This window comes from Myxocyprinus asiaticus, chromosome 35 (genome assembly GCF_019703515.2).
Source record: "Myxocyprinus asiaticus isolate MX2 ecotype Aquarium Trade chromosome 35, UBuf_Myxa_2, whole genome shotgun sequence".
In the NCBI taxonomy this organism is placed as follows: Eukaryota; Metazoa; Chordata; class Actinopteri; order Cypriniformes; family Catostomidae; genus Myxocyprinus; species Myxocyprinus asiaticus.
In genome coordinates, this window is record NC_059378.1 from 35,304,941 (window position 1) to 35,332,393 (window position 27,453).

The following is a 27,453-nucleotide window of genomic DNA, read 5'->3' on the forward strand; positions in this document are numbered from 1 at the left end:
GTGTGTGTGTGTGTGTGTGTGTGTGTGTGTGTGTGTGTGTGTGTGTGTGTGTGGGTGGGTTGCGGTTATTTTTTTAAATTGGGGGGTTACCTCCTTTTTTAGCGCAAGGACGTGTTCGTTCGGTGTGAACGGCCCTTAACTTTTCTCCGCGTTGGTCAATATGGACTAATCACAATAATATGTGACTACTGAACGAGACATTATTCTTTTATCTACTTTTGTATAGAGGATTCGTCTCTCTGAGCCCCCAAGCGCCCCCTGGAGGAAGATAACTCTCATGAAACAGTTCTAAACACGTGCATGTGCCTCCTACGCAATAGTAGGATTCCTATCTGGTCAAACGTGATATCTGTTGAAGTGAATCTTCGCTGGATACCGAAAAGAAATCAAGAAACTGGTTCATTGACACTCCAAACAGCACTCTTGCCTATTTGTGAGTCATTAAAAAAATCCATGTCGAACTTTTGCAAACTACTAATATTAGGGAGGCTACTTTACTAATACACTGCAGTGGTTCTGCTGATTTCACTTTCCTGTGTAACATGCATGATATACAACTACGCATTACAGTATCGTAACAAAATTCTATCAAATTGAATTGAGTAATCTTTACTAAATAAAATGTAAACCTTAATATGTAAACAAAACCTTAATATTTTTTTATTAATTTAACTTAGTTAAAAATGCTTACATATTTAAAAATAAGAATATATATATATATATATATATATATATATATATATATATATATATATATATATATATATATATATATAAAGAAAATAGTGCTAACATATTTTTCATATCTCCCCCTTTTTATTAATTTAAATGAACAGTCGTGAGAACATAATTTCAATTACATGTTTAGTATATAAAGATTATACTTCCATGATTGTAATAAATAATATTTCGATTTCTTGAGAAACTATTTACCGAGTACAAGATGTAGCTTACATATATAATTGTATATGTAAAGATTATTTGTGTATGTTGACATAAATACTTTTAAAGTATGTTGACTTAAATACTAACTATTAAGTAAATAACACAATTATTTCTTTAAAAGCATTTTAAAGCATAAATGTACACAGTACATGCAAATAATAAAATAAATGTCCAATGTACAATACTAGATATGTACAACTTTACTTTTTCTGACATTAAAATGTCAATTCTATTAAAGTGACATTTTAAAAGTGAAATGTGCATTTAAAGCTGGGAAATTTTAAGATAAAAAGGTGGTAGCACAAACAGTTTAGTTCTAAAACTTGATTCATAAGTGCAGTAACCTGATTTGTTTTTATTTGCAAAGCAGCTCTCATGGGAGCTGGGCAACTCATATTGAGCTTATATGATAAACACATATGATGTACATAAATATATAGTTCCTAAATACTGAAGTGTTATAATTAGCTTCTTCTAATAGTACAACACACCTTAAAATCCTTTCTTCATTTCTTAAATTACATTAATTTGTTTTTAAGAATAAAAATGATATTTTTCTTTCTTTTTTATTTTTTCTCCGTGTCTCTTCTAACAGTAATCTTTGTGGCAACCAAGGGTTCAAATTACCCCCATGTTGGAGGGTTCCATTTGTGTATAGAGTCATGTCCAGCTCTCAGATGTCCTTCCTGTCTGCTGTGCTCTGCATTGCTTTTTTGCATAAAATTTTGTGTCACAACTGCTCCGAGAACTGTAAAGCATGTGGGGGAATAGAGAAAGTCCAGTGCTTGCAGTGTCACACAGGATTCACCCTCCACGACAACATGTGTGTGGGTAAGTCAGATGAACAGACTGAGTATACACTTGATTCACCTTATGGTTCATTTGGTTCCGGAATAAGAACTGCCTGGATTTCTATTCTGACAGATATTGACGAATGTGGTACTGAACTGGGTCATTGCCCTTATAACACATACTGCTTGAACAACCATGGATCTTTTGAGTGCAGAGGTCAGTGTGATTTATCCCCAGAGGTATTTTATTACCTGAAAACTTTGTCATTATTTAGTCACCCACATGTTGCTCCAAACCCATACACTGTCTTTCTTCTGTGTAACACAAAATGAGCTGTTACGCAGAACGAAAGCCTCAGTCACCATTCACTTTCATTGTATGGAGAAAAGATGCATTGAAACTGAATGGTGGTTTCAGACTAACATAGAGTACTTCTTAAAGAGGTCATGTCATGAGGAATCAAATTGTCCTTTATATTTTGACATATAAGAGGTCATTCTACTATGAAAACATGCTCTAAATTTCAGAACTCAAAACTTAATTCGCAATGCAATAAAAGCATTTATTGAGACTAAGCTGCAAAAACGCCTCTTTCTCTACTCAAGTGACATCCCTATGCTAGTTGGGGGCCCATTAATTCATGACCGCATCTACAGCAAAAAACCACCAATGCCTACTTTACATCACACCCTAGTGTGGCCTAACTATTCCTGAACACCAAAGGGGACCCATCTGGACTATTTTGAATTATTTTTTTTATATAAACATGCACTACACAGACGTCTTTGACCGTTGTCATGTATCTTGCACCGCTTTTAAAAGATGTGTTGTAAAGTTACAGCTCTGAAAAGGAGACCCTTGCTGTTTTGAACACAAACGTGTCCTCAATGCATTCTCGTGCTCATCTGCGCTATTTTTAATTGTTGGTGTATGTAAACATGCACTAGATGGACGTCTTTGGCCGTTTTGATGCGTTTCCGGTGATGTGCATTTAAGTGCAGTATAATACTGAATGTGTGTGCGTCTAGTTCACACCGTGCTTTGGACTATGTATGTGCATCATGTGGATGTGTCTTCGTCATATTTCAGCATGGACTGTATGTTATTTCGGCTCATAACAAAGTGATTTTCTTGTGAACCAGTCATAATATGATTCAAGCTTTGCAAAGGAACTGTTACTGAAGGATGGGGCAGTTAAAAACACATGGATCCGATTGCAGAACCTTAAGTAAACAGTTGTATTCATGAATATTTCAAATGTCATGACTGTTTGATAGTTTGTGGTGCTGTTGTGCTTACAGTAAGTGAACAGTTTAATATATTCGGATGCAATGTGTTGGATGTACGTCATGTGTAAACCCTGAAATTTTGTTATATAATGTTGTGGAGCTTGTTTATTCTCTTCTGATTGAGCTTCAAATATGGCCATTTTCGTGGGACTGCACGATGTTAGCCATTCATATCAGTGGCCGTTTACGTTGAAGTTTAAAGGAGATGCTGCCATAGACTTTGTCAGTTCGAACTAGTCTGGCCATTCTCTGTTGACCTCTCTCATCAACAAGGCATTTCCGCCCACAGAACTGCCACTCACTGGATGTTTTTTGTTTTTGGCACCATTTGGAGTAAATTCTAATCATCCATGTGATTATCTAATCAGCCAATCATGTGGCAGCAGTACAGTACATAAAATCATTCAGATACGGGTCAGGAGCTTCAGTTAATGTTCACATCAACCATCAGAATGGGTAAAAAATGTGATCTCAATGAATTGGAGCGTGGCATGATTGTTGGTGCCAGATGGGCTGGTTTGAGTATTTCTGTAACTGCTGATCTCCTGGAATTTTCACACACAACAGTCTCTAGAATTTACTCCGAATGGTGCCAGAAACAAAAAACTTCAAGTGAGGTGCAGTTCTGTGTACAAAAATGCCTTGTTGATGAGAGAGGTCAGCAGAGAATGGCCAGACTGGTTGAACTGACAAAGTTTACGGTAACTCAGATAACCGCTCTGTACAATTTTGGTGAGCAGAATATCATCTCAGAATACTATTCTGAGATGCTGGTTGGCGCTGTTTTGGTGGCACAAGGGGGACCTACACAGTATTAGGCAGGTGGTTTAATGTTGTGGCTGATTGGTGTGTTACTAAATTATGACTGTATTGGTGCCAGAAAACTTTATTAACATTATAAGAGGACCTCGGGAAAGGTAATAAAACTATTAAAAAAAAGAAGATGTCATGACCCCTTAAACATCTCCTTTTGTGTTCTTTGGAGGAAATAAAGTAATATTGGTTTGGAACAAAATATGGGTGAGTAAATGTTGACAGAATTTGCATTTTGACATCACTTTAATATTGAATAATATTAATACTGATTTCTCTATGTCCTTTGTATCAGGATGTGACAAGGCTTGTGCTGGCTGTATGGGTGGAGGAGCTGCCCACTGTAAGAAATGTGCTGTAGGATACAGATCATCAGGGATGAGATGTTTAGGTGAGTTTTAGTCCAAGCTTGTAATCATTGTAGAGTTTTTCCAATCATTTGACATGAGGAGCCACACAAATATCATCCAGGAGTACAACATGAATAAAATTAACATGGTCTTTTAGTATGGAAGAACATTCTTTATCTAGTCCTAAGGTTTCTGAATAGTATTATATAGTGTTGTGCTCAAACGTTTGCATACCCTGGCAGAAATTGTGAAATTTTGGCATTGATTTTGAAAATATGACTGATCATGCAAAAAAACTGTCTTTTATTTAAGGATAGTGATCATATGAAGCCATTTATTATCACATAGTTGTCTGGCTCCTTTTAAAATCATAATGGTAACAGAAATCACCCAAATGGCCCTGATCAAAATTTTACATACCCTTGAATGTTTGGCCTTGTTACAGACACACAAGGTGACACACACAGGTTTAAATGGCAATTAAAGGTTAATTTCCCACACCTGTGGCTTTTTAAATTGCAATCAGTGCCTGTGTATAAATAGTTAATGAGTTTGTTAGCTCTCACATGGATGCACTGAGCAGGCTAGATACTGAGCCATGGGGAGCAGAAAAGAACTGTCAAAAGACCTGTGTAACAAGGTAATGGAACTTAAATATAGAAATACAGGCTGCTCTGGAAAAAGACGGTGTGGTTGTTTCAAGGAGCACAATACGACGATACTTGAACAAAAATGAGCTGCATGGTCGAGTTGCCAGAAAGAAGCCAATGCTACAAAAAAGCCCTGTTACAACATGCCCGACAACACCTTGACACGCCTCACAGCTTCTGGCACACTGTAATTTGGAGTGACGAGACCAAAATAGAGCTTTATGGTTACAACCATAAGCGCTATGTTTGGAGAGGGGTCAACAAGTATTGTGCTCCTTGAAACAACCACACAATTTTATATCACCAGCCAAATTATTGCGATAATATTGTGTATTGTATTGTAATATTGTGATAATATTCAATATGTCGCCCAGCCCTAGGTGTAAGTACATTTTGGGATGTACTGTCCCTTTAAGAATGTTAACAAGAATAATAATATTAATTAACCTCCTACTAAGTCACATTTGATTAAAACAACACTGGCCAAAAAAAATAAAAAATAAATAACAAAAAAATAACCCTTGATCTGGATTTTTTTTTTTTTATCTTGCTGTCAATCTAGACTAGGCTCTCAGGTTTTGTGTTGTTTTTTTCTCAGGTTTTATATGCACATTATGTCTAACCTGTTTCTCCTGCAGATATTGATGAATGCAGTGAAGAGGTGTTGGCCTGCCCTGGTCTCAGTGTCTTCTGTGTGAACACAGAGGGGTCTTTTCAGTGTCAGTGTGCAGAGGGGTACACACGCAAGGACAACACCTGTGAGAGGAACCAACCAAGAGGTAAACTGGAAATATAATTTGAGTCCCAAACTGAGATATTAAATAACAGAGATCTAATCTATGAGCAGAGGATGTGAACTTCAAACATTGAATTAAACAGATCTGTCCCAAAAGTCCAAAGGATCAGTATTGTGTAACTCTTGCAGTGTATTGTTCTTGTTACATAATATGAGGAAAATTGATCACATTGGTCCAAGTGTGGCTAAAACCTGTATTGCATGTAACAGTAATGTCATATGACCCATATGATGTTAAACGAAAATGTTACACTTTTAAATCAACATGAAATCAAAATCGACCTTATTTACTTTCTCAATACATGTTCTTGGTCTTATTGAGCACAATTCATCAGTGCACATTATTCTCAAGAAAAAAGTTTGTCTTAGTAATCTGTCATCAGCAGTGTTGGGTAAGCTACTCAGAAAATGTAGCTAGCTAAGCTACCAACTACTCAACAGAAAAATTAGTTAAGGGTGCACTCAGTAACTTTTGTCTTTGTGTCATCTTGGACTTCCACTGACATCTAGCGGCTTGGATGCAGCATCATTTAAAATCAATAGTTTTTAGTTTCAGATGCCGTTGTAGAAATTTAGTATTCACAGTCAGCCATGCTTTAATCAGTGATAACAGGATGGTTACTGAGATTAAGTGAGTAGTATTTGTCTGGTCATGTGATTGTAACATGGCAGCCCCCATGTGCGGACCCTCTCCATGTAGAATAAAACAGCTTTTGTAAGGTTACTGATATGACTGGAGTCTTCATTTTAACATGAGTGGTCATGGTTTCCTACATAAATTTAGGAGTTAAACTTTTTTAATGAGGAAAAAATTACTGAGTGCAACTTTAAGCTAAGCTGAAAGCTACACTTTAGGGAAAGTAACTTGTTACACTACAAGCTACATGCTAAAAGTAGCTTCCTACATTTGAAGTACTCAACCAGATGCACAGAGCATTCTGTCATAGACAGTGCATCTAAAAGTCCTATTCACATGACATTTATCAAAGCCATGGTACAGTATATTATAGTGCAATACAAGTATACAGTATTCAGGTGTACAGTATGGTGCAATATAACATATATGTGCAAGCAAAAAACATATTATTCCAATTTTTACATGCTATCTACACAAATCCATGTGTTTAATATTCAACATCACTGATCTTATATATTCGCTATTCTTATTCATATTTATACCACTACCTGTACAAACCCATACCTCTTTGCACATACTTTCCATTGCACAGTCCTATATATATACCAACTTTTTGTACATATACTATTTATATTGTGCTGTAATTCAGTGTCTAGCAGCTGTTGTATTTCTGTGTGTACTAGAAGTATTTCTCTGAGTTTTGGAAGCTTCTGTTAAGAGGCCAAATTCTGCACACCAATATCTGATGGTTTCAGGTTGTCATACCATAGTACTTTAATATATAGTAATCATATTTATGTAACATTTTGTATTCACATGGTGCTTCAAAGTACTTCAAACAATACACCTACTTATTCATGTGGTTATCGAATCAGCCAATCATGTGTCAGCAGTGCAGACACAGTTCTGCGGACGGAAACACCTTGTTGATAAGTGAGGTCAATGGAGAATGGTCAGATTGGTTCGAGCTGAATGAAAGGCTATGGTATAATCACTCTGTTCAACTGTGTTGAGCAGAATAGCATCTCAGAATGCACAACACGTCATACCTTGACACAGATGGACTACAACAGCAGAAGACCACATCGGGCACTTTACTAGGACCATAGTGTTCCTAATAAAGTGGTCAATAAGTGTATGATTACCATATTCATATACCATTGTATTTACAAGGTGCTTTAAGGTAATTCAAAAAAATCCCATGGTGCATGCCCAAAAAACATGGTCATTTTCATGTAGGCTACTAAGTGTTTTGATACTCTTCTTGGTTGTAAAATTATTTTAGTTGCAGTAAGTTGTTGACAAGCTGTGCACTCAATATAGACCTTTTTCATCACTAGCAAACAATAGGACACATTTGCAGGTTTGGTTTCCATTAATTGATAAATATCCACTGCAACCAGCGTTTTCTTTTAATTTATACCTTTAGCATGTCTGTGAGTGAGAATCTGCTCCAAACGACTCAGTACGTGCATGAGCAGTCTGAGTCATTCAGATGGAATCACAAAACTGATTTAGACCGTTTTGCTATCCTGTGTGACCAATTCATTGTAAAGAACCGACTCAAAAGAGTGATTAATTTGTAATTCGGACATCTTTAGTTCTGATTCAAAAACCAGCTGCTGGAAATACTGGATACATGGCTTAATGTAAATGCAGCTTTGTAGAGTAGCTACCCCGCTACCTATTCACTAAAACAGCTTCACTACTGAAAAAGCTACCTTATTTAAAATCTAGTGAAAATACCACCTCACTACTGAAAACTGGCTGAAGTTCAGGCATGAAACTCTACATGGCACAAGCTGATAGGTTCTTTGAATTTGTTATCTATTAGCTAATCCGCTGCTCACATGTGATATGTTAAGACAATCAGCTTGCATAGTGTAATCTAAAACTGTTGGTCCTTCTACATGTAATCGGGAAGCTAATCAGCTCTTGTTCTCTCTCTTTGTCTAACACTTAAATTGCTTAGTTTTGCAGATAAGCCTACTAAGTGTTGCAAGAGTTTTTGTCTGAAAATGCTGTTTGCTCAGGTGGGTGCTGGTGCTTTTTCTTCTATCAGCATGCACGTTAAAGTCTGCTTTTGACCATGACACACAGAAGAGCGTCTTTAACAAGGTAACCCTTAGCCATATCTGGCCTGGCATACATCGCTATTTTAGGTCATTAGTTTAAATAAATCCACATAATAGATAGTCTAAATCACTAGTTAAATATGTACAAATTGGCCCCATTTACACTTTGCATTAACATTCGTTTCATGTCTGGATAGTATCTGGACATTCTGTAGCTGGATTCATTTCCACCTTGCACTGTAAATATAAGGACTAGTTCATAAAGGGCTTCAAAGTCTGGACCTCCAAGACTTATGGACAAATTTTAGACAGTTTTCCTCCTGTGTAATGTATGTTCTGCTTGAATGATGTTTGATATTAGGAAATAAACTGCATAATAAATATAATAGGCTCATATAAAATCAATTTGTTTATCAACTTTTAAAAGGGGGGAGAGAAAACTTATTTTTGTTATTGACATCAACAACAAAAATAATGTCACTTGATACATGCCCTTATACTTGACAAAACTATGCAAATAAAATAAAATGTGACCCAGGATACTGTAAATTAAATACAGGTTATGTTTTTTCACTATGATGGGTCGTCATTTGATGTCCAATATAAAATCTGGGTCCCGAAGCAAAACCAATTGAGAACCACTGTAATAGGATATCAGTCCATTTTCAATCACACAGTTATTTATTTGGAACCCAGTCAACTTAAATATTATTGTAATAAAATAATAATAATCATACGTATGTTGTAATCATTGTTTTATTATTATTAATAACAACAATAACAATAATAAATATTAGAATTTTAATATACAATTGTAATTTATTTAAGTTGTAATTTCTTAATTTTAAAACCCTGGGACCTTTATTTTGACGGAAAAATCCAGGAAGACGTTGACCTTATAGTGTCTGTGTGTGGGCTAGTTCACAGTAGTTTAACATGATTTTCTTCATTCAAAATCTGGTGAATTGATCCTCCGGTTCCGATCTAAATGCATGTTATTATCAATCTGAACTATTGAACATCTACATCTGAGATGTAGTTTGTGTGGAGCGCTCACATATTGTGTGACAATACGAGAGCTGAAAACGGCAGCATGTCATCAGCCCACGCATGCTATGTGTGTGTGTGAGACACAACAGTGCAACCCTATTTTAAGTGCGCTGCGCGTGCAGATATATATATATATATATTAAATGCAATCTTTTGAGATTCACAAAGCTATTGTATGTCATCAAGAGACTTTAAATAAAATGCCCCAAAAAAAGTAATATGGACTACTTTAATGGTGCTTGTATGGTTCTTTTATGGCATTTTTAGAGCTTGACTGTAACAAGCATGACTCCAGGGATAAATAAAGTAGTATCGTATGGTATTGTAACACAGTATCGGATTTGGATCAGGCTTGTCGGACCAATAACCTATACGGTTAAAGCCATCAGTATCGAAATTAACCGTTCCAGGATTCGGATCGTTGCATTCCTAATTAGAAAATAGGAGAGAGACGCAAGCGAGTGGGGATTGAGTACGAGTGGGGCCATTATGAGTCAGGTTGCTAGCCGTTTAAGCCATTTGGCCAAGCTGGCCCAGACACACAGAGATTTAGTTCATTAGCATTACGCCATTTGGCCAAGCTGGCCAAGGCACACTTGGCTAGCATACACTATATGCACATGGCTTTTTGGAGCAGCAGCAGCACACAAGTTTTGGTGGTAGATCTGCTCGGTTGTGGGGTTGTGTTTTTTAATGCATTTGTTGGGGGATTTTATGTATGTCTGATTGTGCAGTAGCATGTGCACATGCTTAACTCAGCATGTCTGTGTATGTTCTAGCAGTAGCAAGTCTTCATACTTGCTCTGCTGTATCAGCTTTCCAAAATCTTTCCAAGAGTTGCCATGACTGAAATGACTAATGTTCAGGCGTGAAACTCTACATTGCACAATCTGATTAATTCTTTAAACTTGTTATCTGTTAGCCGATCGCCTCATTCACATGTGATATGTTAAGCAACTCGGCTGGCATGGTGTAAGCTGACAGGTCCTTTGACATGTAATAAGGTAGCAAATCAACTCTTTCTTTGTCTGATATTTACAGTTTGCTCAGTTTTGCAGATAAGCCGGTTTCACTGCAGCACGTTGTGAGAGTTTATCTCTGAAACCCTCCTCTTTCCCAGCTGCACCTGTGTAGATCTGCTAAATGGGGATTGTATTTATGTCTAATTGTGCAGCAGCATGTTCTACATGCTCGATGCAGCATGTCTCGTGTTTTGAATAATTGTGCAGCAGTCTTCATTCTTAACTGGGCATGTCTGTGTATGTTGTAGCAGTAGTAAGTCTCTATACTTGCTCTGCAGCAGCATAGCGGATCTAGTTCATCAGGACCAAAATCCGATCAATATGTCATGCCTACATTAACATGCTAAATCTTTCCGATGGTTGTCATGACTGAAATGTAGTTGATCTAATAGCTTAGCTATTTATACCAAGGCTACTGCCCATCGCTGGTCATCAAAATGTAATAACCTGCACTGCTTCTGAAACAACTTTCCTTTTCTGCTGAAGCCCTTATTTGTTTTCAGCCCCTCAGCTCCCTGTGTCAATTTATAATGTTTTTCCACCTATATTTGGACCCAGTGGGCCAAATTCTGGACAAGTCCCACCATGCCCGAAAAATCGCCCCCGCTGCGCTTTTGACATTGCATTCTTTTTGATCTCTGGTTACAGAGCGAGACTTCATTTACACAAAAGAGATTAAGTTATAAAAGTATTATGAGATCTGTATGTACAATGTTTCTTAGCCAGAACTGTGACTGGTCATTGTTATTCAAATCATTTTTTTTTAATGTATTTTCACCAGTTGCTTTCACATATGTGTGTGTTTATAGGGCTTCCAAAGTGTTCTGGTTTTATTGACCTCTTGCTATCTCTCTCCTCAGCTGGTGAAGAAAAGGGTCTTTTTGATGACATTCAGGAAGATGAAATCGAGGTTCTGCAGCAAATGTTCTTTGGTGTGGTGCTGTGTGCATTGGCCACATTGATGGCAAAAGGGGACCTGGTGTTTACCTCTATCTTCATGGGTGCAGTGGCTGCCATGGCTGGATACTGGCTCTCTGATAAGATTGATCGAGTGATGGACACTCTCATAAGAGGGAGATAAAAACAAAGAAGCCTGCAACAGACTTGTAACGTTATTTGCAATGCTTTTTATATATATATATATATATTATTTTTTAAATTTTTTGTGGCCCTTTATTGCACTGCAAAATGGCCATATGTTGACACTTGACACTGAATTGACCCAAGGAAAATGTCAATATGCGTGTTAAATAAAAAAAGGATTAGCACAAACTGTCAAACTCAGAAGAAGACAAAAATGTGCTATATTCCAAAGTTTCTGAAGCAATACAGTACAATAGTTTTGTTTGAGCAGAATGAAATTTAATCCCCTCTGTTGCAACTCTCAAATCCCATTCGCACTTGTGCATTTTCAATATTTTTAAAGATTTGGTGTCAATGGCACCATTATTAACATAATATAAATAAAAAAAATAAAAACAACAACAACAAAAGAATGCATACAATATGTTAATACATTCTGTTATAAAAAAGGCTAAAACTAACAGAATTTTCCCCATGTAACTGCATACTAACAAGGGCTATCAATCAATTAAAATTTTAACCAAATGAATTACATGTTATGCTGATTAATTAATAGAATTAATTGCAATTATTCACATACATTTATATTTGCAGCAAAAGGCCCCAAAATAAAAATAATTAAATATATGATTAAATAATTATAATTATATTTAAACAATTATATATATATATACTGATGAGGCAAAACATTATGACCGCCTAATATGCTGTTGGTCCTCCGCGTGCTGCCAAAACGGCACCGACCTGCCAAGGCATGGACTCTACAAGACTCTACAAGTCCCTGATGTCCTGTGGTATCTGGCACCAAGACATTAGCAGCAGATCCTTTAAGTCCTGTAAGTTGTGATGTGGAGCTGCCATGGATCGGACTTGTTGGAAATCGGATTGAGATCTGTGGAATCTGGAGGCCAGGGCAACACCTTGAACTCTTCATCATGCTCCTCAAAACATTTCCGAACAATGTGTGCAGTGTGGCAGGGCGCATTATCCTGCTAAAAGAGGCCACTGCCATCAGAGATTACCATTGCCATGAAGAGGTGTACCAACGATGTTTAGGTAGGTGGCACGTGTCAAATTGATGTCCACATGAATGGCTGGACCCAGGGTTCCCAGCAGAACATTGCTCAGAGCATCAGACTCCCTCTTGTCATCTTCCCACAGTGCATCCTGGTGCCATCACTTCCCCAGGTAAACGGTGCACATATACACAGCTGTCCACGCAATGTAAAAGAGAACGGGACTCATTGGACCAGGCAACCTTCTTCCACTGCTCCAAGGTCCAGTTCCGATGCTTGCATGCCTATTGTAGGCACTTGTGCTACGCAGCTCCATACACAGTAGGGTGCGAAGCACTGTGTGTTGTGAAATATTCCTCCCGTAACCATCATTAAAATATTCTGTGACTTGTGCCACAGTAGACCTTCTGTCGGTTCGGACCAGACGGGATAGCCTTCATTGTCCTTGCGCATCGATGAGCCTTGGGTGCCCAATTCTCTGTCGCCGATTTGTCCCTCCTCGACCACTGTCGGTAGGTACTCACTCACCATTGCTTACCGAGAGCACCCCACAACCCTTGCCATTTCAGAGATGCTCTGACCCAGTCATCTGGCCATAACAATTTGGCCCTTGTCAAAGTCACTCTTTACTCCTGCCCATTTCTCTTGCATTCAACATGTTGACTATGAGAACTGATTGTTTGTTTACCATCTAATCTACCCAGACCTTGACATGTGGCCTTGTTGGGAGATGATCAATGTTATTCGCTTCACCTGTGAGTGGATATGTTTTGGCTCATCGGAATATGTATAGTTATATAATATTTCAGATAAATAAATAACATTACATTGTTGTGGCAGGCGATTACAAAATTACATTACAGAAAATGACTTTAGATGGCACTGTATTTTTTATTTCCATATAATTTAACAGAAGCCTATCATTGGCCTACAGTTAACGGCAATATATTTTGCAATTGAACTCGTCAATCTGTCCGAGGACTTTTTGTAAGGACTTTTCTAAGGATGTGTCTACAGTATATACACATGCGTCAGACGGATGCTTTTGGAGCGTCTCGCATTGGTTGCGTCGCACCATAAACAGCGTTTTAAGGACACCATGCTTACTGTTCCTTGCTGACTGAGACTCGTAAAAACATGAAGGTGGTACAATACTTCAATCTTAAATTGCTCTGATGGAAGGAAAATTCCTTATTACGGTCTGGAGGCATGATTAATTGTGTTCATTTTTAACAAGTTATTTGTAATAATTAATTGCACTGAATTTATGCGTTAACGCGACAGCCCAAGTACTAACAAATTCCATGTAATAATATACCGATATAATGTGTATTTTTATCAGGGCAATGTGAAACACTTTGGACATAAACGAATAAACTTTTGTTTTTTATTTATTTGTATTTTAGTAAATAAAATGAGAGTATGTCTCAGAAAGAAAGTCACTTTTATTGAATGGATATAAACAAGCCAACTGACACTCAAGAATAGTTGGGGTTACAACACATACAATAGCAAATATCAGGGAGGTTCAAGGTGGACTCTGAGTTAAGCCCAACAGGGTTTAAAAACATTGAACATGATACAGATTTCACACTGAACACCTCTCGCCCCTCTCTACCTTTCTGCAGTTAAACACACGCAGCATTCACACACTTTTACAAACCTACAATTGCATACACAGACACAATCATGCAAGCATATCCCACACAGCATCTCAGATCTGCACCCCAAATACATGCGAACATGTTTATTTTGTTGCACGGGCAATCCACTGGAGGTGGGCGGGAGCCGCGGGTGAGGATACACCATTCTCAAACACATTACACCATCATGATGCAGACTGATGCATCATGGGGAAATGAACCCCGTGTTCACGCTGTATCATTCAGCATGCTGACACTCAAATTGGACTTGTTTTCACCGCTGTACAGAAAATAAAATCAAACACAAATTTCATGTACAAATCTTACAATTCCAAACTGACATATTGAAAAAAAAGCATGAACCATAAAAAAACATAACATAAACATCATAAAAAAGTAACAACAATGTTTTCTTAGAATATTCTTATTTTTTCTGGCATTTGTCACAGTGGTTTGTATCATCCAGAGGTTTGCATTTTTTGACATCATGAAATAAAATAAACAATTCAACTGGCACACAACAAATATAAATATAGAGAGAGATCTTCATTTTGTTCTCTTTATTTTGGACCTTTGCTTAAACCAGAGGCCCATAAGTCAGAGTTTTAAAGACCCTACAGGGCTGAAACTCGTTCTTTCACATTACTTATATTATATCTTATTATTTAAGTCTTCACAACAGCCCAGAGTTGGCACATAATGTAAATAATCATGCATCATCACCACGTAATTCAACATATCGTTTTTCTTTGTTCTACACAATATATCTTTTCCCAAGGTAGGAGATCACCCCTACTTCAAGTATTCAATAGTAAAAGGTCCTGAAAAAGGAGGACTGAAATATGTCTCCTAGAAGGTAAGATCCAATGTTTTTTTGTCCTCTTGCTGTGTCTAATAGACAATTATAGACTTGCACAACAGACAGACACAACATTAACATACCGTGTCCTAACAAGAGGTGATGCAACAATTTGCCTGTCCACACAAAAAGCCAGAAACATACTTAACACAAGTAAAATCAAACGACACATGAAATCGAGCTTGCGTAGCGAGAAGCGTCTGCGTTCATGTACTTGTATGAAGTATATTTCCGTATATTCAGCATATTGAATGTACATGAATGTAGACGCTTCTACAGTAGCTACACAAGCTCGATTTCCTGCATTCTTTTGTTCCAAAATATGTCAAACCACAATTCACAACACAATGCAAGGACGTGTTGCATTCTCAATGATTCCATGAGGGGCGCTATCACGGACATTAATGTGAACGGTTCGCTTCTATAGTTAGTTTTCTCTGTCAATCCAACCACTGTCAAGGCGGAGCAACAATTTGAAGAGAATATTGCTGAGCAAGTAAGTTGAAGTCAACATATTTATTGCAACTTACCCAAGTAACACATCCAGTTTAATGAGTTTAAAGACTTTAGAAGATAACGCTATCGCCTGGAGTACTGACGTTTGTTACTGCCACAGAATCAAATGGATTGGCCAAGTGCTCTGCACATTGGAAATGCGTTGGCCAAGTGTTCGCATCTGCGTATGCATACTAGCATAAAGTATGTTTCTTTTTGTGTGAAACTGTTGCGTGACAACACAATCACAGCCAACTCCCACTGGCCATCGCTTATCACTGCTGGCTTGGACAAAAACTCAGATTAAAATAGATGTAATTTATCACTTGTCACTTTATCGCATTGTACCTAGTTAGGACACAGGGTTAGAATATAAGCTCAAACACTCTTCTTGTGTTTGACACTTAATTGCCATTAGCAAAAAGAGACTCAAAAACATCCAAGGGATCAAACAGTGAAGATATTCTGCAACTGTATAGAACCACAACAGCTAAATGTTCTAAAATGCAACATAGGAATATTTCGGAGCATAAGGACAACTCTAAACATTCCAGAACAGAGACTAGTCAGGTTCTGGAACCAGAGTAAAGGCATTTGAAAAGCAAGAGTGTTAAATGCAACATGGAAGCACAAACAGTTCAAAATTAACAGTCAGATCTTGGCCATATTATGGATGACTTTGCCAAAGTCCTAACGAGAACTCTACAACTACGGACTACAGCAGTGAAATGACATTTAAGACAACGTAAATAGTCTGTTAACAATATCTCAGCCATCTCAATGTAATTTTTTCTACTTTAACAATGTTGAGAATGCTTCTTACACTCAAGTTCAGGTTTCAGTCCATAATGTTGAAGACGTTTCATACAAATCTCATTGCTGTTTGATTTTTACATTTTTTTTCTTGCAAGGTGCAACATACTGTATTCTATACAAGTTTTTTTCTTGCTAAAGATTCAATAAATTCCACTGCCATTGTCTAATTTTGTTAGTTCAAGAGTTGGCAGAACCACTGCAAAAATACCTTTGTCATTTGTTTGTTATTTTGCATAGACCCCAGTGCCAAGATCTTGCAATGAGAGCACTGTGAGGGCCAAACAGATGTTGATAACACACATAAAAAACTGAAAATTTCCTTGGATATCTGACACAATTGTCTGACCAGAGCTGACACACTTTATTTAGCTATTATTTCTCTATGTTTATATCTACTATCTATATATAAATAGGCACTCGCCACCATGTTGTGACACTATGAGAAGTTTGGGTTTGGCGTGGTATCTCCTGGTGGTAGCTCCGCCAATACCTGGTGGGGTGATTAGTTAAAGGAGGAAAGACACCCATTTAATGGGATACTCAGGATGGAGTGGCCCTGCAAACAGAGGTCTAACCAAGCACTATCATAAGTTGTGGGACATTCTACACCTACCTGATCGGTGGGACATAAAACTACAACCCAGTAAGTTGGGAAAACCTCTTGATTATCTTCCGAAGAATTCTAAAGAACTTGCACAATGACTTGCAAAATTGCAGACACAAGTACAGACAGCCTGAATAGATGACATCCATAGATTACCAGAAATTTAATACACTGCAGATTATAGCCATGGCTGTCTTCATCTCTTTTGGGCCTGAGCACCAGTTGAAGCACCATTTGAAACAATCCCTGTTGGAGGTGGATAGGTGCATGATAAATTACATGCAGACCAGGCTTGGGGTTTGGAGTGGAGCTCAAGCAAAAATGAAAGGGCAAATCTGGGTAACATGGTATATGTTATGTGTGTTACATTACTGGAAAATTAGGAGGACAGAAATGTCATGAAAAGAGCCTGCATAGCGTAGACTACCTCTGCTAATTAACTGAGGTAACTCAAAGACGTGACTGAAACCACCTACCTGTTAATGCTTATAAGTTTCAAAATACACTAAATAGCCAACAACGGAGAAAAAATGTGGCACAGAAATGACATGCGTACCTCCTAATTCAATCCATGATGCATACAAAAAAACCCGAAGCATATATGTGTATAGCATATGTAATAAAACCAAAATAATTGAAGGCAGTCAAAAGTTGCCCTTTTAAGAGTTTTAAATTAGAGCAAATGCAAATGTGGATGAAAAATAGTTGAAAATCAAAGATCACTTTGGAATAGCATTCTTTTACAATTAATTTTTAAATTACATAAGCAAAATATACATAGCTGAGAAATAGCCAATGCTGCTTAGCCTGCTGGCAAATGAATAATCAAGGCTTGAATGAGTACTGTCAATTGTGTAGATTGACTTGTTGCCTCATGGAAGAGGTGGAGCTAGACGAGAGTGGGTGGGGCTAGATGGAGAATACACTAGTTGCATGTGGCAACCAGGATATAAGCAGCTTCAGCTGAGCATCATCTAATGATGATTGAGCATGGAGTCTTCAAGGCAAATGTCTTTTGAAAAAGGGCTGCACCAGAAAGGGTCTACTCTATAGTCCAGTCTTCCTGTCCATTTATGTTTTTTAATCATCTGCAAAAACAAAACATGGTTACAAAGAATCAACGTTGAGAGCTTTAGTTAATAGTAATATTAGTGCTTTCTTTGAAAGTACTTTTACCTGCTCAGATGGTCATCTCCAGCTTTGCCCCTTCCACTCACACTAATGCTCCACCTCTAATGCATGTAAATAAACGGGGCCCCATCCAAAAGAATGAAACTGATTGTAGATAAAGACTGGCCTAGTGGATAATGTATAATTTCATATGCATGGCTGTGTTCCTCCATTAGTGATTGAATTGTCTATTATAGAAGGAGACAAGAAGGAGGAAAATTATAAGAAGAGAAATCATCAGACTATTGTTTTGGTAAACCTACTAACCAGAAATAGACACCAATCAATTATAGATCTCACCCCATAAAACAACATCATTGCTTTGGTTTGGAAATGGTTAAGCCCAAATTCCTTCTTCATCATCCTTTGAGGTCAGCATGAAATGAGGAGAATTAGAGGAGTTAAAGGTGAAAGAGCAGGTTGTTGATGTAAAATAAATAGTATCCATTAAAATACAGTGGGTGACAGGCAGATTATTCCAACCCCTTCTGAAAAGACCAGTTTAGGCTAGGGCTGCGCCAATATAATCCTATATCAATATATAGAGATTCTATTTCGAACAGTAGTGCATCAGTATTTGAATCTTCTCCTCTGGCGTAACTCTCAAATCTCATTCACACTTATTCACATCACATGTTTAGAGTTGCCGCATCAAAATTAGTGGTTGACATATATAGTTGAGGTAGATAAATTGCCTGATATTTAGAATATTTAAATTCTGAAATGCGCGAAGAAAAACAATGCAAAGACCATGCAAATTAGGTTCTAACATGCATTAATTTTTTTTTAGTTCACAGCTGGTAAAAGACATTGTAGAGGGTCAGATAAGAGATATACACTCACTGAGCACTTTGTTAGGAACACGTGTACACCTACTTATTCATGTGATTATATAATCAGCCAACTGTGTTGCAGCAGTGCAAAGCATAAAATCATGCATATAGGGGTCAGGAGCTTCAGTTAATGTTCATATCAACCATCAGAATGGGGAAAAATATGATCTCAGTGATTTTTATTGTGGCATGATTGTTGGTGCCAGACGGGCTGGTTTGAGTATTTCTGTAACTACTGATCTCCCGGTATTTTTACACATCACAGTCTCTAGAGTTTATTAAGAATGGTGCCAAAAACAAAAAACATCCATTGAGCGGCTGTTGTGTGGACAGAAACGCCTTGTTGATGAGAGAGGTCAACGGAGAATGGCCAGACTGGTTTAAGCTGACAGAAAGGCTACGATAACCCCTCTGTACAATTTTGGTGAGCAGAATAGCACCTCAGAATGCACAACACGTCAAACCTTGAGGCAGATGGGCTACAATAGCAGAAAACCATGTCGGGTTCCACTTCTGTCAGCCAAGAACAAAAAGCTGAGGCTGCAGTGGGCACAGGCTCACCAAAACTGGACAGCTGAAGACTGGAAAAACATAGCCTGATCTGATGAATCTCGATTTCTGCTGAGGCACACAGATTGTAGGGTCAGAATTTAGCAGCAACAGCATGAATCCATGGACTCAACCTGCCTTGTGTCAACAGTCCAGGCTGGTGGCGGTGGTGTAATGGTGTGGGGAATGTTTTCATGGCACATTTTGGGCCTCTTTATACCAATCAATCATCGCTTGAATGCCACAGCCTATTTGAGTGTTGTTGCTGACCATGTGCATCCCTTCATGGCCACAATTTACCCATCTTCTAATGGCTACTTCCAGCATGATAATGCACTATGTCACAAAGCAGAAGTCGTCTCAAACTGGTTTGATGAACATGACAATGAGTTCACTGTTTTCCACTGGCCTTCCCAGTCATCGGATCTGAATCCAATAGAACACCTTTGGGATGTGGTAGAACAGTAGATTTGCAGCATGAATGTGCAGCTGACAAATGTGCAGAAATTGCGTGATTCAATCATGTCAACATGGACCATAATCTCAGAGGAATGAAAAATTGAGGCTGGTTTGAGATCAAAGGGAGGCCCTACCCAGTATAAGTATAGTGTTCCTAATAAAGTGCTCAGTGAGTGTATAACAGACAGAGCCAGATTTTAAATTGAATTAAAATAAAAAAAATTTTTGAATTAGATTGTATTAAATTCAGACCAATTATGTTAATTGCAACTACAGCAAATCAATAAAGTTTAGTTGAGTTACCATACAGACCTGGTCTGGGGCAGGTCGGTGTCCAGGATGGGGCGGTCCACGGCCTGGACCTCGATGGTGTGGAGGTGGAGGGTGTCGTGGGTGTGGGCCCTGAGGGCCAGGGTGTGGGGGATGATGGGGGTGCTGCTGCTGGTGTGGGAGGGGCTGAGGGTAGGGGCCCTGCTGAGGCAGGTGCCCGTGCTGGTGCTGGGGGTGTGGATGCTGCTGTGGAGGGACCCCAGGATGAGGGTGTTGAGGGTGTGGCTGTTGGGGTCTGGGTGGGTGTGGACCGGGCGGTTGAGGGTGCTGGGGGTGCTGCGGGTGGGGATATTGTGGCTGGGGGGGTTGTTGTTGATGTTGTGGGTGGTGGGGTGGAGGCTGGGGGTGTTGGTGATGGGGTGCGTGTGGGTAAGGGGGCTGGTGGGGGTGGGGGTGGGGGTGGGGGTGTGGGCCTTGTGGGAAGGGCGGCTGGGGTTGTGGTTGAGGGTGGAGGGGTTGGGGTTGCATTTGAGGTGGTGGAGCGTGAAGGTGGTAATGGTCGTCCTCGTAGTTGTCGGCAATCAGTTTCATCCTGCTCTGTGTCTAAATGGATACAAATAAGTGTACTGAATAAATACAAGAGAACCGTGGTGGTGGTTTAACTAATATCAACCAATCTGATTGGCTGACTTCAACGCAATATCTGAAAGTTAGGGTGCACAAACCACAGAGAAATAAATTAATGTTAACAAAGACCTCTGATGAAGAAATAGATACTACATTTTACAAAGATTTGTGAGAATTTCTACTAATTGTTGTAGTGTTGTCTTTTTTATTATCAGTTTACAACAACAAAAAAATTAAAACAGAACGAATAAGGGGGAAAAACACATATGGGGTATCCTCTTAGCCATTCATACAAATGTATAGAATTACAGACTTGCAATAATTAGTTGGTCTCTTCACTTACATACAATCTCCATTTCACCCAAATACTATTCAATAAATAATTTTTAAGCCTTAAATTCAATGTCCGTTCTCCATATAGTAAATTTCTTTGACAAGTTATATCCATTGCACATGTTAAGGGGGTTCTGGCATGTACCAATTTCTAGTAATGGACCCTTTACAAGCAAAAACTAATATCTTGACAAGGTACACATCCTCCTTCAACACAACATTTGAGATTTCCCAAGGTACAGTACAGTATTCCTCTGGATCTTGTGTCCTAAAATCATATTATGGTTATTTCTGGGCAACTCCAAAATAAAATAAAATTATCAACATATACATGCCCATACATCCTCCAGCATGGCTGCTGGGTGGATAATTGCTAACTTTATATTTTGTGTGTAATAAAGAAGCGTACAAGAGTTTTCCACCCAAACTCTTTTCATCTTCGAGGAAATAAGTAGATGTGTGCTGTATCTGGCACAATGCATCCCATACATTGTCTGGCATTTCTTCTAAAAATGTCTTTGCTCAGGTGATTGCTATTTGATATATGGTCACTTTATGCTACATAATAGCTACTATGCATGTGGGAATTGGACAAAATAATGAGAACCACATATGAAAAAGGACCTTAAACATTTAACTAAATGTTTAATTTACCTTTAAGTACTTAAATGACAATTATAAATGCAGCTGACCTGTTGCTTGAGTTGATGCATCAGTCTATCCTTTTCTCTCTTCAGGGCCAGAACCTCCTCTTGAGTCTTCTTCTTATTGGAGGAGGACAGCTCCAACAGAGCGATGTTAGCATCCTTTTCACTAATAGCAGCGAGCAGAGCCTGTTGTCTGAGAAGAACAGGCACAGTGAGATGTGTAGGCATGTACACTGAGCAGCTTTCAAGTAAGAAACTTACTCTAAAGACCTTTTAGGTATCAATTATAACAAGAAGAAAAACTGAGTCTAATCGCAAGGAAAGAGAGAATATTGCACAATTCTCACTTCATCTCTAAGATCTCCTCAAGTTGTTTTCTACGTTCCTGTCTGAGGTTAGTCAAATGGCCATCTCGCTCGGCTAGGGACTGCTGGGTGGAAGACAGACGCTGTTTGGTGGCGTCCAGCTCCTGCCTTGTCTTCTCCAAAACATTCATCAGCTCTTCCATCTGAGAGAGTGAGAAAAACAGGTGCAAGGACCAGAAAACCTTTTAGTCACCATTGTTGGAAGTCTTGTAGTATTTGAAGTGTTCTCTTAAAGAGGAAATCTAAAGATATCATCCATTTACAGGTATAAATGACACATACACACCTTTGGATTGTCCATTGGATTATCCTTGCGTTGATCTTGCAAGATGTTCCCAGTGCCTTTTTTGTCCATCTGAGGGCCAAGCTTGATGCCTGGGCCCTTCTTATTTTGATCCTTGTTTTGCCTTTGAAAACAAACAGAGTGTCACCTGAATGGTTATTTTTTTATACCTAAACCTACAGCCTAATACCTAATAATAACTGTCCCCCAAAAAGCATTTGGAAACTTTACCCACACTTAAACATGTACAAATTTTCAACATTAGATAACAAAATATTAACGCAATTGCCATTTATTTTAAAGATGATAAAGCAAGGACACTTTTCAAGATCAACATTTCATTAAAAAGTATTTGGACACTTTTTGGTTGTCAAACATAACTGGAACTTGTCCATAAGCAAAAATGTACACCTGTGGTTACTCTGCAAGGACACTTGTGTGAACTTAAGGGGAACTGATTTCATTTCATTTGTGACCAGCAAAAATGGTTTAGAAAAGTGAAGTTAGATCTGAGAAAAGTTCTAGCATCGTTTGCTTGTAGATGCCACTTAGTTTAATATTTTTTATCTAATACAATGACATTTTAAGTGTGGCTTAAGTTTCCAAATACTTTTTTGGGGCCACTGTACTAGATTGCACAAATATAAAACAAGAACAACATCATCATGAAATGACACACATTCCTAGGTTTAGCATAACCATGACAATGATACATGTGCAAATGTGAGAAACATGAGACACAGATGAGACAATTATGATCTTAAGGTGAGACACAGAAGAAACATGTCTTACAGGCTTGGTTATTGATCAGAATGCCTTGCAGGGTAAGGGAGATGAATTTGTGAGTGCTGAGATGGTCTAATTTTGCAGGTAAACATTAAAGGAACACCCTACTTACCTGGGAGCAAGACTGGTGGTTGAGGAGTGGAGGAAGAGGAAGGAGGAAGGAAGCAGGAAAGGCAGGAACAGGAAGGAAGGAAGCCACAAAACAGCAAACCGGAAGAGGCCAAGAATGAAGGTAGGAAGTAAAATTAAGAAAACTTTAGAATTTGCTAAAATAGTGCAGAAAACAATTGGAAAGTGTGAGAGCCCGTTTACACCTGATATTAAGATCTGGAACTTGAGATCCAATCACAAGTGGAAATGTTTCAAAATTACCACATTTAGAGGGAGTTGAAAATGCATGTTGCTAATGTGTGGTTCGTTTGAACATGCTTGTGTTACTGTGCAGGTAACAAACCTCAGTAATAAAGGGGGCAATAGAGTTATCTTCAAAAGTCTGTGCCTTTAAACTGGACGTGTTATTAAGTTGCTATACATATATTGACTTCACCTTACTTGCTCAGCAATATTGTCTTCAAACTGTTGCTCCGCCATGACAGTGGTTGGCTTGAAAGAGAAAACTCACCGTAGAAGCAGACAGTTCACACTAATGTCCGCTATAGCGCCCCTTGCAGCAACGCTGAGAATGTAACAACGTTGAGAATGCAACATACTTGCGTTGTGTTATGAATTGCGGTCTGATAGATTTTGGAATGCAACAACGCAGGAAATCGAGCTCGTGTAGCAAGAAACATCTGTGTTCACGTATTTGGTAGAGTATGTTTTGGCCTTTAACCCCTTATATAGTAGGTGTAAACAGGGTCTGAGAAACAAGGATTAGTTCAGAATGGATCCTGAGGTCAACAATGCAAGATGCATGACACTATTATCTCAGATTATCACTGTCAGTGGAACACCACTGAGTCCAGCTCTGCAGGGGCCCGTGAAAATGCCAACATGCAGCAACCCAACCAGCCTAGCTACGTGAGGAAGGGCACAGGGGGCAAACGGGGCAAGAGCGCTCAGGCATAAAGGTGCAAACCTACACACTTGAGGAACACCAGACTTTGCTGAGTAGTAAAGCCCTACCTAAAGAACCCAGCTCATTCACAGAGAAGAACAGGGCCTGCAGTGCTGTGGAACATCTCATGCAGGCCGGCAAGATGGGCATTTGGGGAAGTTTCGCAGGCCAATGTGGGTGGGGATGGAGAGGAACCATTCAGAAGAGGGGAGAACAGAGCAGTGAGGAAAGATTGCAAGGAGATGTTTTAAAAGGAGGAGAAGCTGAAGGGAGGGGTGTAAGGTAGCAGCAATATGATTGGTCAAGGCGAGAGAAGATGCAGATCAGCATGTGAAATGGGTGTTCTAGGGTCAAGAAAAGGGTTTCCGCTTTGAGAGAGCCCTTATTTGCCAGCAACACCAAGTGCCGAACACAAAAAGCACAGAAGTGTAAAGTAGTGTTTATGTCATGACTGTGGGTTATGTTGAGATGTCATATAAGAGATGATCAAAGCACAGTGGAATAAAATACACCAAGATTTACTAATCTTTTTTTTAGGAATTTAATTGGCTTTAGTTAGCAAATCCATGTAAAAAGCTATTGTTTTAAGTATAATTTTAGGGTTTAAAGGTATAGTTAACCCAAAAATGAAAATTCTGTCATCATTTACTCACTCTCTCTTCCCTATTACATTACCCTCATGTTGTTCCAAACTTATTTGACTTTTTTTTGCCATGAAACCTGGCACGGCATGTTTTGATGCAACAGATTTGAAAATAAGTGATTGCAAATGAGATTTAAAAGCGTTAAGTTGTTATGAGAAGATTTTCATTTGAAAAAACGATTTCAATTTTAGTCTGTGATTAAATGACAAATTTTATTTTTGGGGTGAACTACACTTTTAATCATGGTGTCTTTTTTGAAGTATGTCTACACATCAACATGTTGCCATGCCAACATCAACACAATAGATATACCAAGTGAGCAGTTATCACACATCTTACAACACACAATGTGGAAAAGAAAAGTACTATTGTAATGAAACTGAGCAACCATTTCTATTAACATTGGGAGAGTTTTAACATAAGCAGAGAAACATCATATTTGCACAGCACAAAATACACATCACAGAACCAGTATAATGATAAAAAGTAAACATGCACTCCGGTTAAAGTACACAGAAGCTCCGTTCCAAAATCTAGTAAGCTGCCCACCCAGGCAACATTTTAAGGCATCATAGGCCCACTCGAAATGAACGACAGATAGACAGACAGACAGAAAGGAAACAACCTGGCCTCTCGATCTCTGGAGGCCAGTGACAAGCGCGTGACATCATTACCTATGTTTCCATCCAAGCTGCGAATAAAATATTTGCGAAATACATCATAGTGCAAAAACTATGTGCGAAGAAAGCCGTGTTTCCATTCCATGTGTTCAAAAGAACAAAATCATCACTTCCAGACAAACTGTAGCCACTGTGACTCTTTTATTAATAAAATACTCATGGTTTATAGCACGCAGACAAAACACTCTAGAACAGGGGTTCTCAAACTTTTTGGGGCCAGGGACCCCCTACAGGGGAGAACATTTTCCAAGGACCCCCCTCATAATCGTAACACTGATTAAGCATATTCTTACTACCATGTGTACTCTTAGATGCCATTGGAACTATTTGTATTCTAAAACTTTTCAACCTAAATACTTAAGAACTGTTTCATAGTGATAAACAGAAACACATTTCAATTTGAATCATGTTAATACCACTTATATACTTTCAAACAGAGGGTCATTTTATTCAAATTGCATTTGGGCTCAACAGCATTTATACTTTTCAAGTAATTGATCTTAAAAGCTTTCATAAAATCAACTGTAGCAAAGACATAGTCCTAATAAACCCAAACATTCAAAATTACTAGTTTAAGGTTACTTCAGTAAGTGCTTCAACTTAAAAAGAATTAACTTATTGCTACTTATTCAAATCACTGGCAAAACAAACAACAAATCATGAACATGAATCATGAACAAATCTTAACAGAAGTTATCATAACACTGTTACAGAACACATCATAATAATTTAGCCTATTCAGAAATTTTTTGATTTAAATATCTGCATTATGCTACATCACATTCTTATCTCATAATTCACAACAACTCACCTAAACTAATGAGACGGGTGAGTCTCTCTCTCACAACACATTATGTTTATTCTTGGAGTGATGGATGACAGGCAGACTCTAAGATCATTCTCCACATGCAAATGAGCCCTGTACATAGTCTTCATTGCAGCCAATGTGGAGAATGATGACTCACAGAGGTAAGTGGTAGGAAAGGGAAGCGATATTCTCATGACCTCGGCAGTGAGTTCAGGATACTCATGTGAGAGGGAGGGCCAAAAGTGGAATGCTGGAATCGGGCCTTCAATGTCCTATCACAGGATAAGTCCAACAGCTCCTCTTCTGCCATACCAATAAGGCCACTTGTTGTTGCAGCTGGGGCAAAGGGACCCAGTCCCAGGCATCTGTGTTCACATCTGAGAAGTGTGAGCTGAAGTGCTTGCTCAGTGCAGTGAGGTGAGAGGTGGCTACCTCTCTCACTATAACCACAGACAGGTTGTTTGTGTGGAGAAACTCAGTCAGTTGGGGGAACATGTCTGTTACTCCGTCTTGTATCATTCTTCTCCATAGCTCTGTTTTCTTCATGAAGGTGGTGATTTTGTCGCTGATTTCCAGAATAGATGCATAGCCTCCTTGGATTGAGAGGTTTAGGCTGTTGAGCAAGTTAAGTACATCAGCAAGTTATGCCAATTTGGCTACACGCTCTGGGTCGGAAAAAAACTCTGTGATGTCGGGTTTGTCCACTCTCATAATTTCTGACATCTCACCGCGTAGCTCAAACACATGTTGCAAAACTTTACCACGAGAGATCCATCGTACTTCTGTGTGATATAGCAGTGTGTCATGCCCAACATCCATCTCCCTACAAAGTTGTCCAAACAAACGTGACTGCGGTGCCCTTGACTTCACAAAATTAACTGCAGTGACAGCTGTGTTCAAAACAGAGTGAAGGTCTGGTTCTATGCCTTTTGATGCGAGCGCCTGCCGATGCAGCATACAGTGCGTAGCCATAATCTTCGGGTTTCAACCTTATCCACGCTATAACC

At 38.7% G+C, this 27,453-nt stretch overlaps 2 protein-coding genes across 3 annotated transcripts in view; one reads left to right on the forward strand and one right to left on the reverse strand.

The window, feature by feature from the left end:
• The first annotated feature begins 235 nt into the window (after nt 1–235).
• On the forward strand, nt 236–13,902 carry LOC127426105 (protein disulfide isomerase Creld1-like). Its single transcript, XM_051672630.1, has 6 exons — nt 236–433; nt 1,541–1,776; nt 1,870–1,953; nt 4,135–4,230; nt 5,478–5,618; nt 11,280–13,902. Exons 2-6 carry the CDS (start codon nt 1,608–1,610, stop codon nt 11,498–11,500), a joined length of 711 nt encoding a protein of 236 aa, XP_051528590.1. The 5' UTR covers nt 236–433; nt 1,541–1,607; the 3' UTR covers nt 11,501–13,902.
• Nucleotides 13,903–13,943: 41 nt separating this feature from the next.
• LOC127426072 (ERC protein 2-like) overlaps nt 13,944–27,453 on the reverse strand; it is a 118,426-nt gene continuing 104,916 nt past the window's right edge. For both annotated transcript variants that reach the window (XM_051672562.1, XM_051672561.1), the window contains 7 exons: nt 22,475–22,595; nt 22,171–22,331; nt 21,869–22,016; nt 20,259–20,819; nt 18,406–18,469; nt 18,112–18,293; nt 13,944–18,023 (listed from right to left, as the gene is read on the reverse strand). In XM_051672562.1, the coding sequence (XP_051528522.1) occupies nt 18,443–18,469; nt 20,259–20,819; nt 21,869–22,016; nt 22,171–22,331; nt 22,475–22,595 (1,018 nt within the window). In that variant the 3' untranslated portion in view covers nt 13,944–18,023; nt 18,112–18,293; nt 18,406–18,442. The remainder of the gene's footprint in view (nt 18,024–18,111; nt 18,294–18,405; nt 18,470–20,258; nt 20,820–21,868; nt 22,017–22,170; nt 22,332–22,474; nt 22,596–27,453) is intronic.